The 16293-nt window shown below is 47.5% G+C and overlaps 1 protein-coding gene across 1 annotated transcript; it reads left to right on the forward strand.

The window, feature by feature from the left end:
- The first annotated feature begins 2335 nt into the window (after window positions 1-2335).
- CLEC3B (C-type lectin domain family 3 member B) lies at window positions 2336-10635 on the forward strand. The gene is given in 4 exon segments (XM_008493183.2): window positions 2336-2592; window positions 7830-7928; window positions 9577-9786; window positions 9789-10635. Coding segments are annotated over 4 exon segments (603 nt in total). The 5' UTR covers window positions 2336-2486; the 3' UTR covers window positions 9977-10635.
- The last annotated feature ends 5658 nt before the right edge of the window (window positions 10636-16293 follow it).

Genomic DNA, 16293 nt, shown 5'->3' on the forward strand with positions numbered 1-16293 from the left:
CAGCAAAGGGAGCATTTTACTTTTTCCCCAACGTGGCAGGACATGAATCAAAGCAAAGGCAGGAAAGCCAGCCTGGGGCCAAGGAAAACTGGGAGGTGCTGAGTTACCAAAAGTACTTTGGATAGGTCAGTACTACTCAAGCGACAAGAGAAAGGAACATGTATGTGTATGTGGGTGTCTGGCATCTCTTGGGCTCCATCCTATTTTGGGATAATCCAGGCAGGAGACAAGTAAATCCCCAAAATATGTATTTTCTGGCTTAAATTTGAGTGGGGTTGAGTGTGTGTGGTAAAGGCGAGTAGAAAACCAAACCTGTTCCTCTTTGACTTGAAAAGCTTGGCCTGCAAGGGAGTGTTCTTTGTGAAGGATATAGGGGCAAGGTTTTCCTTATTCAGCAAAAGTGTGAGGCAGGGTAACACAGTTGTGGCCAAACTAAATCAATGGCAGCTCTTTTTCCAGCCCCACCCCTGTTTATCTCAGACCTTTCATGTTAGAACAGCTCCAGTGGTTCACATTGTGTTGTGTGGCATCTTGCCTTAATTACTCAGAAAAGATTCAAAGTTAATGGCTTGCATCCAGCCCACTTTGTTCTCCAAAATGCCTGTCCATTCTCTCTCTACACAAATTTCCTCCACTTGTCAACAGGATCTTATTCGTCCTGCAGGAAAGGTTTTCCCACTTGTTCTGCAGCCACCAAAAAACTGCAGCACTGTGCCTTCATCCATGCTTTTGCCCAGGCCAGCTGAAACACAGTCCCTCTTCAGATCATTTTTTGGACAAAGATGTAGATAGAGACTGAGATCTCCCCTTCCTGCTGGCTGGTGGGGGAGTCAGGCAGAACCAAAACACCTCTGACTCCCAGCCAGGGCAATGAAAGGGTTAAAGAGCAACATGCCGAGCAGCTCTTTGTTTAAAACCACTGGATCTGCTGTTTGGTTTCCTGTCCTACACAAGTGAAGGTGTTTTCTGAAAGTGAAAAGCACATGAAGCTGGTCTGGTGGTAGGGACATGTTTGCCACCAGTGGAGTTTCACTTCCCTGGAAGGTGCTACACGGGCGGCACCTCTGAGCTCCTGATGAGATGCTGCTGCTGGGCAGCTGCACAGCACTAATCACGCTGGTCCTTGCAAAATTGTCAGGGGTAAAGGGACAGTATGGCCAACACAGCTGTCCCCACCCCTAGGACGGGATTCACCAGGTGGAGTGTGATTTATGCTGGAACTGCCACAGAGCTGCTGATTCAAGCCCAGAGGCGGAAGCCACCCTCTGTCCCCAGCCATCAGTGCAAGAAAAGGGGAACAAATGCCAAATCAGCTCCTGCTGCCCCTCAGCCCCAGGCAGGTCCCACAGCTGAGAGGGTGTGCCACCAATTCACCCTGCATGGACACAACCCAGTCTTACCCTGCAACATAAATTTGGGAGCTATATGAGAGTAATGGCACAGCAACTTGTGCCACAGGGCTGCTGTGCACAGCACCGCCCTTTTGGAGGGGCTGTCTGCACAAAAATACAGGTCCAAACCTATCATGTTGGAAGCTGCCCTCCATCTGTGGCTGTTTAAGGGCAAACGAGAAATCCCCACTGAGGCAGAGGGGAGAAAACATGGGGTTCTCATAGGACCTGCCTCCCACCCCTGCAGGGAGCGGGAGGATGGGTGTCCCCACCACAAGGCCTGTCCTCCAGAGGGGACCTTGTTCAGAGCTGGGAAGAGGTGGACATGAGGCACTGGTGTCAACTCTAATAGAGAGGCAATGTTGGCAGGACAACCCTGCCAAAGCCACAGTGGAGCTGGTTTAAGTGCTGTCCTCCACCGTAAGCAAGGACTACTCTAGAAAAACAAAACAAAAAATAAAATCAGTCCACCCCTCTGCAGCTGCACTGAGCTGGGGCATCACAGCAGCTCCTTGCAGGTGCATAAATCAGAAATCTCTGTTCCACCCTTGCCTCAAACTGGTGGGGCCTGGGGTGCTCAGCTTCCCCCTCCCCCGGCCCCCAGTGCTTCCTCCACCGCTGCTGGTGCTTCAGCATCCCCTGTGGGCAGCCCCGCTGGCCCCCTGCGGTTCCCTCAGCCACCCAAACTCCCATCTCACACCTCACAGCATCCTTGCCATCATCGCTTACACCTCAGATCAAACGCGTGGCATTTTGCTAAAATCCGCAGGAAATCATCCCACAGCCTTTCCTCATGTTTAGCTTAGCAGACTTTCAGTAGATTCACTCCCTTCTCTCTCTCTCTCTCTCTTTTTTTTTTTTTTTCGTGAAACAAAAACAAGCAGCCTGCTAAGAAATGCAAACCCGCTGGGATGTTTTCATCCTTGGCCGGAGCTGCCTAAGCTCCCCCCCCAGGGCCGGGAGGCTGCTTCTGGCCGGGGCTCAGCGGGCAGCTTTCTGGGCCAACCATTTCTGATCCCAGCCGGGGTGTGAAGCCTCCTGTCTGAGGGCAGAGCAGAGCCATTCCATCTCTGCTCAGCCTCGGACGGCAGCAGCATGGTGCTCCGGGGAGCCTGCCTCCTCCTCTGCCTCCTCTCCCTCGCCCAGGTCTCCGACCAACAAAATGCCAAAGCAAAGCAAAAACCAGCAGCTTCTAAGAAAGGTAAGGAGCAGAGGCACCTTCCCGACGGGGAAACCCGGTGGGGCTTAGGGGGATGCGATCACCCTGGTCATTTGGGTGCTTAACAGTGCTCTAATGAAACTCCTTAAAAAGCTTCTGGATGCGTTTCTGAGTGACTTGCCCTAGTTTTGGTCCTGCTCTGCCAGGGGGATTGGTCTCGATCTTCAGAGGTCATTTCCGACCTCTGTGATTCTGTGAACATGCTGAAGTCTTTTTTTCCTCCTGGAGAATGGTTGCACAGCCCTTCTGTAAAACAGCAAGGAAATTACGATGCTTTTGGCAGGTTCCTACCTTGAATAAATTTGATGGAACAAATTTGATTTGATGGGAACAAATTTGATTTGAAGTTCAGAGCTTGGTCTCCACTCAAGAGGGCAATGTGTTTTCTGTGTTATCACTCAGGTTTGCCCCAGACTTAAAACCTCCTTGTCTAGGATCTCTACCCCTCCTCATTAATTTTTCAGAAGCAAGTAAATGGCAGAAGGCAGACTGCTGTTGCAGAATTGGACACAAGAGTAGGCAGAAAATATATTATCCATTAAATATCACCACAGATCTTCATTTTAGAACACTTACCCCTGGTATATGTCAAGCTGTACATGAGCTTGACATCTCCAGATACTCAGACTAACCAGAGTGCAATGCTAAATTTTTCTTTTCCTAGTGGAGGTTTGGTTTGGTTTTTTTTTCCATTCTCTGCTTGTCTCCCTCTGTCTCAATGCACATCAACTATAGGAGAAGACAACTTGGTTGCAGCCTGGTGGGGTGTGACCCTGCCTGCCTGATGTGTCCTGGGCTTGGACCGCTTCTGGCAGGCACTTGGCTGCTTGGAGCAAAGCAGGGAGCAAGGAAGAAATATCCCAGGAATTCACTTGGCAAAGCTTCTTTCTCAGCTTACCCAGTGGCTATTTTTGCCTGATCCCACCCTTGAGAAATTTTGCCTTTTTCTCCTATTAGATCTTTCTATGAAATCATTACATAGCTGCTTCCATGTCTGTGTCTATTTCTAGAGCAAAAATAGCTCCTTGGGTTGGTACAAGGGACATACAAGTGCTGCACTTAATATATTAGGAGAGAGAAATTAGTTTATTAGAGGTCTCTTTATCTTTTTCTCTCCATGTCACTGGAACCGCTGTTTGCAACCCATTGCTGAGAAGTAGGTGAGAGAAAAATCAAGTGGTGAGAGAAAAATTAACATTCTGATAGGAAATTTTAGCTCCAATTTAAACATGTTTTCAGAGGGCAATATCAAAAATCAAAATCAAGCCATCCGAAACAGCTGGTGGCAATTTTTCTTGAGAGATTTGGGATTTCTTTTCAAAGGAAAGCTTGAGTTTTCTTTGGGGAAAAGAAAAAAAACAACCCAAACTTGGCATTTTTTGGCTAGTTGCATCCAGCCCCATGGCTGCTAATCTGCTCTGCTTTTACTGGAAATTTCCAGTATTTCCTAGTTCACTTTTTTCTGTTTTTTTTTTTTATCATCACCAGGGGTTGGGGAAAGAGGGAAGAAAGCACTAAAAATCCTCCATGAGGCTTCACTTTGCCCCCAGCCCCTTGCTATGGTCCAAGCCTGCCTTGCCCACCTGCTGCAGGGACCCAGGCTTCTCTGCTTCTGCCCTGAGTGTGGGCAGGATGATCACATTCTATCCCCATCCCCATCCTAGGCCCCCAGGACCTCCCTGTCCTGGCTTACCTCCTGCTCTTCACTGGAGAGGGTCAGGAAAGGTGAAGGGTTAGGGTGTTTGGCTGGATTTTTTTTTTTTAAGTTTGAGCCAAACCTTAAATGTTAGAAAAGAAAATGGTGATTCAAGCCAAACTTTTCCTTTTTTTTTTCTTTCTTTTTTTTTCCTCTTTTGTTTTGCTTTTTGTTATTTTTTTAAATTATTGCTTACATTTGGATCTGCTTCAGAACAGAAATGGTGCTCTTTCAACATGAAAAAGCCAAACCATAGCATTTAGAAAACGCTGAGCTAGCACATTCACTTTGCCCACTGTTGTTTTTTTCCCTCCCCTTCAAATTGCTCCCCGGTGATTTTCCTAGATGCAGCAATTCTGCAGACTCTCCCTGAACCCTGATGCCTTGTGGGGCAGATGGATTTGTCCTTCTTCAACAGCCTCAGAAGGGTGCCCAGGGAAGGTGGGAGCCCTGGTGGGTGACACCACCCCCTGCCTGGGGATGATTGCATCCATGATCAGGGACAGTGGCACCCCTCAGCTCAGGGGTCCAGGTGGAGGACCACAGAAGCCACAGCAGGGTGCATGGAATGGAGCATCTTTGTGTAGCTCTCATCTATTTTTAAAGTAATTAGAGGTGGCCATCAGAGTTCAGATGCATAGATCAGTGGGTAGGGGCTGATGTGGGCACTGCCCAGAGTTCCAGTGTAATCTTAGAGCCCGTGTGGTCTTCCCAGAATATTTCTGTGAACATTTACACTGATACAAAGCCAGCACAGGTGTGTTCAGTGCCCTCCTCTGATCCAGGGACAGACTGCAATATGGAGCCTGGCTTTTCCAGCAGGGACATTCAGGAAAATGCCTGGTGTCATAAGAAATACTGCTTGCCAGGGAGGTTTGATGACAGACACTGTGAATCAGACTGATGCTCACCCTGCTGAGGGACAGAAACCTGTCTGGATAGGAACAAACTGTATTATATCCACCTCGACAAAGCTAAGAAACCCAGATACAGATCCAGCTTTCATCTAGGGATAGTAAAATGATCAAAATGGAGTTCAGAGAGATTTGGTTGTTACTCGGCATATAATTAGAGCAAAGGAAAACTGGGAAGAGCTCCCATTTGCAGCACTGAATACATGAGTGGTCAGGCCTTCAAACTAACAGGTTATTGTGACCCACATCCTTCCTTTTCATCTTGCCTTTGCCCATGATTCGCCCTGGGGTCATGGTTAGCCACACAGGGCCTGCTCCAGCTCCCAGGGGCAGCATTGGCAGACCCAGCACTGGCTTCAGTGACAACAAACCAGTGAAAGCTGCAATAGGGGCTTCAGGAGTTGAGCCTTGGGGACATAACACAGAGACAAAAACCCCTGGCAATGTCATAGAATCACAGAATAGCTGGGGCTGGAAGAGACCTTAAAGACCACGTAGTTCTGACCCCCCCACCATGGGCAGGGACAGCTACCATTAGAGCAGGCTGCTCAGAGCCCATTCAACCTGGCCTTGAACACTTCCAGGGAGGGGACATCCATAGCTTCCATGGGCAACCCCTGCCAGTGCCTCACCACCCTCATAGTGAAGAACTTCTTCCTAGTGGCTAACCTAAAACTCCCCTCTTCCATTTTAAAGACATTACGCCTTATCTTATCACTACGTGCTCTTGTGAAAAATCTTTCCTGTAGCCCCTTCAGGAACTGGAAGGTGCTCCAGGTTCTTAGAGCCTTTGTTTCTCCAGGCTGAACAACACCAACTCTCTCAGCCTTTCTTCACACAACAGAAAACTCGGTGTTTGTTGTCATAGCTGTGGCACTTGCTTTGTAGCTGAAGTGTAAATTAACCTGCCCCTGTTACTCCTTCAACAAAGGAACATCTTATGGCCCTGGGCTTAGAAGTGAGGTGGTGAAAAGGGACAGGGTACTCTAGGCAGTTATCAAGGAGATGTGTCCACCTTAGGTGATGGGGACCTTCTAGGCAGGAACCCATCAGCAATCCTGGCTGGTACATTGTTAAGGAGCTGCCCCAGAAAGACACATTGGCAGTGTCCTGCCATGGCCCATGGATGTTACTTAAACTTAGGGGACATTTGTTCTGCTGCAAGGAGGACTTACATAGGGAAACAAAACAAAACAAAACAAAATGAAACTAAACCAAACAAACAGCCCACATTAATTAGCTGTTTCCCTTAAAGCGTTTTCATCAAAGGCATCAAAATAATAATTCTTTGCCACAGTGTTAAATTAATTAATTAAAGTTAATTGAGCAATGAATAAAGCAGCTTAATGCCCACCTCCTGATATGTCTGGATTTTCATATTCATGGCTCTGTGTAATCTTTGGGTTGGTGATTTTGGTCTGCATCCAAACTGCTTCACCACTTACCTGGCTGAATGCCTTGACTCCCCATCTCCTTGACCCTCACAGAAACCCAATATTCTGCATTTGTGGACAAATGACCCCTTCTCTTTCACCCCGGGGGGGCTACCAGATGCTTGCACCAGGCAAGGTAAAGCAACAGGAACAGCAGAGAATAATGAATAGAAACACTTCAGTGTCTGAACTCCACCACTTACAAGGCACAATGGTCCTTCTGCTCCTAAACAGGAGAAATCCAAGTTCCAGTTAACAACTGGTTTCGTAGGTAGGATCCTGGCAGGATACAGGCTTTAGTAGCAGCCTGAAACCAACTCCACAGCTGAGGAACAGCTCTGGCCAGGTTTTGGGTACTTGCACAAGGGTTGCTAGAGGCAGAGGTGGGGCAGAGGCAGCTGTCATGGGTCTGAGGGACAAGGTGGTGGGTGGGCTGAGAGATGGGGTGGCTGATGGGGCAGGTAGTGATCTAGAGGAGGTACTGCAGCCCGTCCACCCCCTCCCTGCTGAGTGCCAGCCTGGCCATTCACTTTCTTGTCAGCAACCCCATGAAAGCAGACTAACATGGGGGGGGGGGGGGGCACAGCAAGGGGTGCATACCGAGAACATCACGTGTTAGGGTGTCTGAGGAAAGCCAGGAGGGTGTGCTACGAATATAGAGAGAGGGCGTGTTTTTGAGGATCTTAAAACCCAGTAAATCCTATTCAACAGCAGCTTCGTGATCTCACAGAACATTCTGGTGTGGCAGGACTCCTGCTCAGGAATATGCACCCATATGGTGCCCTCCTGAATTTTGGGAGCTTGACTCCAGTGCAGCACCATCCCAGGCTGGTGCTCTGCACAAGGGGCCCAGAATTAAGCCTGCACATCATGATGCTCATGTGTGTGACCCCCCCCATGCCATTGCTGCAGTAGCAGCCCAAGTGGAGACCACCATCCCATGACACACCAAGGGGTGCATAGCCCCAAAACCTGACCTGGGAAAATTGGGTTGCTGGTGGAACCAGGCTAGTGAGCAAATACTCACTCTGATGGATGTACAAGAGGACAGAGGTGTTGACTTAGCAGATCCCCTGAGGACAGAGAAACAGGGAGGTTTGGTGGTAGAAACAGCAGGATGTGGAACTCTCTGTGGGATGCAGGTGATGTTTATGCCTCCCTTGGTTTCTCTGACAGATGGTGTGAGCCTCAAAATGGTTGAAGACCTAAAGGCCATGATTGACAATATCTCTCAAGAGGTTGCTCTGCTGAAGGAAAAGCAAGCACTCCAGACAGGTAAAGGACTTGATAAAGAATGTATGGCTTTTGCTTTGAGAAAGGAGCTGCTTATAAAGCATCTCCAATTGCTCCACATGCTTTATCACAAGATGCCCAAGCACCCTTGGGTGCCCTTGAGTCTATCACTGGGAAAGAGGTGCAGTTCCTTCAGGCAGATGAAGCTCCTCAGGCAGTCAATGACATGAGTTGTGCAACGTTGGGCCCCCATTTTTATGTGCTAGAGCTTCCCTTCTGTAAAGCTGCAGATATTTCTGTGACACTAAGCCAGGTGTTAATTTTCCTTTATGGATCATAAGGATGGATAACAGATTATTCTGTACTTCAGCCAAACGTAGCTTACTCTTTTGTCTGAATCCCAGTGAAACGGTGACTTGGACTCATACATGGTATTGTCCAGGGAACATCAGGGAGGTCAGTCCCACCATGCTTCACTGAACACAGAAGACAGTTCTAAAATGTCCCATCTCCCAGCTGTTCTCCATTGTTATTCTATGCAAACTCCACCAACACCAATAGAAAAGGGGTTTGCAGAACATGAAACAGAAATGAGATGAGAACACAAGTTAAGGAGAATTTTCTCCTTAAAAGAAAAGGAACATGAGCAAAATCAAGGCTTTACTTTCAAGCTCACATTCATTAGTTTGGATATTAATACATGTCTCTGATTAGTTATTGTATAGCTGCAGTATCCTGTGGTCTCAGGGTTTAGTCCCTTATAGCTTAAAAAATGTAAAATAATGCAAAATAAATTGCCATTTTTAACAATAACATCAGAGGCAAGTAGAAATTTCCTCTGAAGGCCTCAAACTATGAAAGTCCAACACTTCTGATCAAAGCCTATTAAAAAAGACATCTTCCTCATGCTAGCATAATTGCGATGATAGAATTGAAAGTGCAGACTTTTCTTCCAAAACACTCAATCACCCTGCTGTGCCCATCAGAAACATCTCACAAACTCATCAGAGAAAGCATAGCAGCAGCTGGGGAAGAGTGAGGCCTGGGGAGGGGGCAGGAGAACCATTCTGTGTCTCTGCTTCAGGAGGGTAACATGGAAACCCTGAGGTCCATTTTTCCCAAGTCTGCAGATGGGGTGGACACTCTCTTCAGCTACCTCAGCGGAGGTTGGAGCAAGGAGGAAGACAGCCTCTTCTCCGTAGTGAACTGTGATAGGACCAGAGAGAATGGATATAAGCTGTGCCAGGGGAGGTTTAGGCTGGATGTTAGGAAACATTTTTTCACAGAGAGAGTTGTCAGGCATTGGAATGGCCTGCCCAGGACAGTGATGGAGTCAACATCTCTGTAGGCATTTAAAAGGTGTTTGAACCTGGTCCTTCAGGACATGGTTTAGTAGTTAGATTATGGTGTTGGTCAAAGGTTGGACTGGATGATCTTGGAGGTCTCTTCCAACATGGACATTGGATGATTCTGTGACTCTGTGACATGTCCCCACAGCTGTGCCCTGCATAGAGGGGGAGGGCCCCTGGTACGTCTGATGCTGAAAGTCTAAGGAGTGAAGTTTGTCACTTGGGTACTGTGGTTTGCTGCTGCTGCCTCATCCTGGGTGCGTTTTTAACACAAATTCCCTGTCTTTGTTTTGTTTGTTTGTTTCGCTTGGTTCGGTTCTGTTCATGTGGCAACCTCCCAGTTTGCCTGAAAGGCACCAAAATTCACCTGAAATGCTTCCTCGCGTTTCCGGAGATCAAGGGGTACCACGAGGCCAGCGAGAGCTGCATCTCTCAGGGGGGCACGCTCAGCACCCCCCAGAATGGGGAGGAGAATGACGCCCTCTACGACTACATGCGTAAGAGCATCGGTTCCGAGGCAGAGATCTGGCTGGGCCTCAACGACATGGCGGCGGAGGCAAGTGGGTCGACATGACGGGCAGCCCCACCCGCTACAAGAACTGGGAGACCGAGATCACCACCCAGCCCGATGGCGGGAAGCTGGAGAACTGCGCGGCCTTGTCGGGGGCCGCCGTTGGCAAGTGGTTCGACAAGAGGTGCAGGGAGCAGCTGCCCTACATCTGCCAGTTCATGATCGTGTAGCGGCAAGGGCTTTCCCCTAGCCCTGCCCTCCCATCATGGGTCTTCCCCCACCCCCCACCCTCCCTCGGCAGCAGGATTATAAAGCTATAGGTATGTGTAGGTGTACATGTACGTATGCACACAGGCGTTCAGGTAGAGTCACTTCTTGGCAGAGAAAGTCACCACAGCTCGGTGCTGGGTTAGAGAGCCTTCGAGCATCTCGTTTGGCCACGTCCAGCACCGTTAGCAGCTGCATCGTTCTTACTAAGGCACAATTTATAGATATATTTTTTTACACAGGGAATTTATTAGGACAGCTCAGTTGTTTCAGCAAAGAACCAGTGCAGCAGTCCAGCCTGGCAAAAAGCCGCCTTTGCTGCCTGGGGCTGTCACTCTGCAATGTCTTTTCCCTTCTTGCTGAGCTTTTTTGGATCACCAGCACAGCTAGTTCATAGAATGATTGAATTTTCAAGGTTAAGATCATCTAGTTCAAACCCCCCCCACTAGATCAGGTTGCTCAGAGCCCTGTCCAGCCTGGCTTTAAAACTTCCAGGGAAGGGGCAGCCACCATCTCTCTGGGCAGCCTGTTCCTGCAGAGTGCACACTTCTGAGGCTGTCACTATTGTCAAACTCTCCGCTGTTCAAATTATTATAAAATAAATATATATATATAGCTTGCTCAAGGAATGGTGTTGCGTCAGTGTGATCAGAATGCTTTCTTCTCTTCAGAGCAGCTCCAAGGACCTGTCAGAGAGTCACAGATCTCAAAGGCAGAGGGGAAATGCAGAAAACAAGAGCCTTCTGCCCTGGGATATCATTTATAGGAGTTTTACCTCTTATCATCCCAGTCACATGTTGCATGTGGGATACAGGCAGGGAATCCTTTTATAGGCAAATAAGATTTCCTTCCTTCTACTGCTGCAAAATGTCACTCAAAAATATAAGCCAACCCAGAAGAAAGGTCCCAGTTTGGGAGCAGTAGCAGTGCCAGGGGAGGTGGCATCTCAGGTTCCAACATGAAGCCAGCACTTCCCAGGTGGCCCCCCCACCTCCTCCAGAATGAGCAGAGCTGCAGTGGCATTGAGAATCCCTCTCCTTCCCTCACTGAGGTGGTGATGACTTCTCCTTCCTCATCCTCCTCCTCACATCATCCTGCTCATCAGCATGCAGAGAAGACCACATACGAAGGAAGGTGGTGCTCCACACCAGTCTGGAAGGTTTCAGCTGCTGCAGATCTGCAAGTGAAACTAGGTCCCTTTTGTACAAGAGGACAGCTTTTTGCAGCCTCTGGGCCCTGATCCTGAATATTTCTAAAGCTCTTTGCTGCAGGTCACAGTTTACACCCTACAAGCCAGCTTGTCTCAGTACAAGCCCTCTGGTTTCTTTGGCAGACAATCCCTCCATGTTTTGAGATCCACATGAATGCAAAGCAGCAGAGCTGGAAGCGTTGTTGGCTTTGATCCTGACTTGTCATAAACCACAAGGTCTTAAAACATAAATGTGTGGTCAGAGAAATAAACAGAGAGCTTTTATGGGAGCCCAGGAACTGAAGAGAGGCCACGTGAAAGCCACAGGCCCTGGTGATACTGAGCTATGGGGAAGGTGTGGGTGCTGCAGCTGAACCATCTCTCTGTGTAGAGTGTGAATCTGAAAAACAGCTATGGAGATGGATGCCAGAGAGAACATTGAAGAGTCAATCTGTCAAAATCTAGGGAAATGAAAACAAGTTGCTTTCAGCAGTTTTCTTGTGTGTACCTCTCTTGTGCTGTATCTTCACATAGCTACACTCCTGCCAGCACCATTCTTCACAGATGTTTTTCCCTTCTGAAACTGGGAGGAGCACAAGGAAAAAGGAAAGGTGGCTTTGCTCCTGCCCTGTTTGTTGGACCTAGGGTCCCATAACTGACTGTGCATTTTCAGGGTGTTATTATGAGTTTTACAATATTTTTCTGCATGCTGCTTCTGAGTGCACATTACAAAACACAAACTTTCATTTAAAAGCCAAAGAAAAAGGAATTCTAGAAGATTCCTCATCCCTGCTCACCACAGCACTCTTTTTTTCTTTTTTTGCTTGTGGCCAACCCCATGTTTGGTGCTCACAGTGAATACTGGGGTGGAGGGGTTGAATGGAGGATGCTGGCTGCCTTGATTCCAGCATGGCCTGATGAGAGCTGCCCCAGAGCAGATGGGGTCCATTTGCTGGGGGGGCTGGAACAAACATCACATTTTTGATGTTCCATTAAATCTTTTTCTTGGCACTCGAACTAGAGAAGAACATCTGCTGTCCACAAAGTGCAGTCTCAACCAAAAGCATGCACTCTGATAGAGAGAAACCTCAGCTCTTCCCCAAGAAATGTGGAAGTGATCATGTCTCAACCATTGTCATGCAATGACTCCAACCTCAAATCAACCTCCTGGTTTTAAAACAGGAGACAACGTGTAAGCTTTTGTGCCACAGACCACTCTGCTCAGCTGCCAGTGACTCTGTAACACAGCAGAAGAAAGGTGAAACATGAAATTCTCATGCATTTATATAATCAAAAGAAAAGATACCAGGTGAACCCCCACAAAGCATTACCCAAGCACTACCCATCTGCAGCTGACTTCAGTAGAGCTTATTTACCGAGTGAATTTTCCTGACCCCAATTCACCAAGATCCTGAAGTTCAGGCAAAGGACCAAATGGTTAAAATTAAAATAGTTTAATGTAAAATGGGTAACACCTTCCTGAAGTATCCCTCTAAGCAAGGGCCAGAACATCACGCTATTAACACACATCGGTGGCCCAGCTGGTCAGTGCTTTGGTCAGTAAAAGGGTAGGTAGGAAAAGATGGGTAAGAATTTGGGAGTCATAACCCAGAAGCTTGTTTTGAGTCTTGAACACTATTATGGGACCCAGTCCTTAGGAGTCTAGGGTAAATTCAGATTAAGAGAGTTTGGTGACATGGGAAAATGACCCCAAGAAGAGGGAGAAAATTTCATACTCAGAAACAAGCAACCCAGCCTCTGCTCCTTGTGCCTGTCCACTCAGCCTGGGGGATACTCAGACCTGAGTCTCTCAGCCTGACAGATGTAGTCTCTCCCCATCATCTTTTGCAAGAAACGGTTCCCCAGCACTTCTGCTCTTTCCTGTCCCAAGACGAAGGCACTGCCCACCTCCCCACCTCCGGCTGTGGGATGAGCCCATCAGGAAAGTTGCACATCAAAAGGGAAGGAGGACCTTCACCCCTGCACCATTGAGCTTTGTTATTTCTACAGGCTCCACTGTTTGATCCCACTTCTATATAAGAATTGAACTTCAGTTCCTGACATCTCATTCTCCCCTTTTGCAATTAAAAACCAAATAAACAAACAAACAAAAGAAGCCTTAAATTACTGGTACATTTCTCTAGCTCAGAAACTACCATGAGTAGTGAAGAAGCACAGATCTGTGAGGATCAGCAAACAAGGATAAGCAAAACAACCACTGGGTGCATAAATATAAAACAGTTGGGGGTCACTACACTGAAGGAGAGCATAAAAATAATTTCCTTGAGGCAGAGGATAAAGCAGGGGATGAGAGAACATCAGACTGCAGTGTACAAAGCAAAAAGCAACAAAAAAAGTGTTTTATCCTCTTTGTCTTCAGAATAGAAGCAACCAGAGGGAGTCCAAAGGTAACAGCTGGGAACTGTTGCAAATACAGCTGAAAACAAGATCACAGACATCTTAGCCATGGCTCAGCTCCTGCACAGGTGCTGGTGCTGGAGGCTTGGGCCATCGGTGCTGGGGGTGACCATACAGCACCCAGCACCTGCAGCCTGTGCCCTCTGTGTCCAGTGTCACCCCAGGAAGTAAAAAAACCCCACAGTTGGCTGTGCTGCCAACAGGTGATGCCAACTGCTGATGGCAGACGATATTTGCTTTCAGTTCAGCACTTTAGCACTTTCAGCTTTTAGGAAGCTGACCCTGAGCACGTTGAGGAGATCAAAACACAAGTGCCACTTGCCAACCTTGTGGGCCAGCAATGAAGAACGTGTCCCAAGAAGCTATGTTTAAAAAACACTGTTTGGGAAGCACTAAGCTTACAAAAGAAAATGTGAGAGGGAAATGAATCTTATAGCACATACTGCTTTGCAGAAATACCCTGGGGCCAGCTTAGATTCCCACTGAAGAAAGAACAACACTTCTTATTTCTATTAACACCCACCCACAGGTATCCCAAAAGCAAGGTCTCCAGGATTCAAAGTTGTAGCCCATTTCTGTGTTTCTCAGGACTGGTGAGGTGACACCTGCAGTGCCAGGTCCAGTTTTGGACTCCCCAGAACAGCGCAGGGGGACACACAGACTTACTGGAGTGATCACAGTGAAGGGCCACACAGATGGTGAAAGGATTGGGGCAGCTGTTGTGTCAGCATGAGGACTGCACAACCTGGAGAAGGAAAGGCTTGGGGAGGTCTTATCCACATATTAAAAGGTTTGATGCAGATGGGTAGAGAAGATAAAGCCATGAGCACAAACTGAAATAGAGGCAATTGTGCTTAAACACAAGAGAAGCCTTTTTTTTTTCTGTGAGGGTGGTCAGGCCCCAGCACAGAAAGGCTGTGGAGTCTTCACCCTTGGAGATATTCAAAACTCATCTGAACACTGAGCAAGGGATCCTACCTATGCAACTGGGGTCCTCTAGTACTACAGTCATGGAAGAAAAACAGGCATTTCAGAGGGAGGCTGATGACCTCAGACACCTGATGGATGGGCCTGCCATGTAAAAGCCTTGCTAAAGAGAAAGTTTATCAAGAAGAGGAAATAAAATAATCTGCAGTGGGAGATGATTTCTACACTGTAATGTTGCCAGAGCTCAATACTAGGTTTTGCTGCTCTGCCAAACGTGATAAGAAGAAAAGAAACTTCATAGAAAAATATATTAAAAAACAAAAAACAAACAAAACCTCCACCAAAGCACCAAAACAGATGAGATACATTTTACATTAATAAACGAGTCCAAATACACAAAGGGTGAGTAGATGCAGTTGAGTGAATCAGCTCAAGCACAGCAACAGATTGGTTTTATGGATAGAGCAGGCATAGGAGCCTGGGCAGCTTGAATTTCAATCCAGATTCATGTGCAGCCTGGACACTGAAGCATTGCTGGGAAGGCTTGGATACAACCCAACCCCTCCGACTGCACCCACACTGACATGGGGAATCCAAATCCCACTGGATGGGAGATGCACCAACGCAGAGGTGCTGCAACACGCATCCATGGAGGTTGGCTCTTGCTCTTTGTTCCATAATATCAGAAAGTGAAAATCCTCAAGTGGGTAGACCTTAAACTAGCCAGCTTCTTTAGGAAATGCTCCAGAAATAGCACTGGTTACAAAAAAGGTTAAGCAATTCCGCTCCGTTGAAGAGTGAGGACTTGGAAGGCACTGTGTGGGTGGGGTGCTGTGTACCTACAGCAAGTGACTGACAGTTTCTACACGGCCTAGAAACTGACCTGCTTTGAAATGAAGCAGAAACAACAATCACCTATTTTTATTCCTAAATTTAAAAGTATGCGTCAAAATGGGAGGCACAGTGAGTAATTTGTTGTGTGTTGCTGGAGAAGGCTAAGCAACCTGAAAGCATGGCACTGGGGAAAGAAAAACACCTTGCATATAAAGTGTAAAAAGCTTGAAGAGAAACAAAAATAACCATTAATGAGAATTTTGCCTTCTCTTAAACATTCACAGGAATTGTTTGCCAGCCTGAGCCTATGCAGTAGCCTACTTTTAAGCAGGATGGAACTGCAGAGGTAGGTAAAGCTAGAAACCACATGGCTTTTATCGGGTGATAAATGTGGATTTAAAAGACAGCAGACAGCAGTCATCCCTGGAGACCAAACAGTGTGCATCCAAAAGCAAAGACTCAGCCTTTGGTTCACACACTAATCAGATGACCCAGATGATGCAGGAGGTCCATAGAAAATCACAGTCTTGAGTTTCAGAAGCAGCTGTTCAGGAGCAAGATGGTTTTCTTACTCCCCTCCCATTTTGAGATGAATGAGAGAGCTGTCCATCAGCTCTCAGGCCCTTCTGGCTTGTTTACCACTTGGTTTCTCCCTTTCCCAGCTCTCCCATAATGGAGCAAGCTCACCATTGCCAGAATCCCCAGAGCAGACACATGGCACCAAAGCACAGGAGAACTGAGAAGCCAGCCCACCTCCTTCCCTCAGGGTAGAAGGACACAGAGTTGGAAGCTGTCTTGCTTTAGATGGTACAAAGGTCTGAGTCAGTTGAGTCATTGCCCTGGGATCACTTGTCCTCTCACATCCCTCTGTGGAGAAGCAGTATCTGCCAGACAAGGGGCTGAGGACACCAC

This window comes from Calypte anna, chromosome 2 (genome assembly GCF_003957555.1).
Source record: "Calypte anna isolate BGI_N300 chromosome 2, bCalAnn1_v1.p, whole genome shotgun sequence".
In the NCBI taxonomy this organism is placed as follows: domain Eukaryota; kingdom Metazoa; phylum Chordata; class Aves; order Apodiformes; family Trochilidae; genus Calypte; species Calypte anna.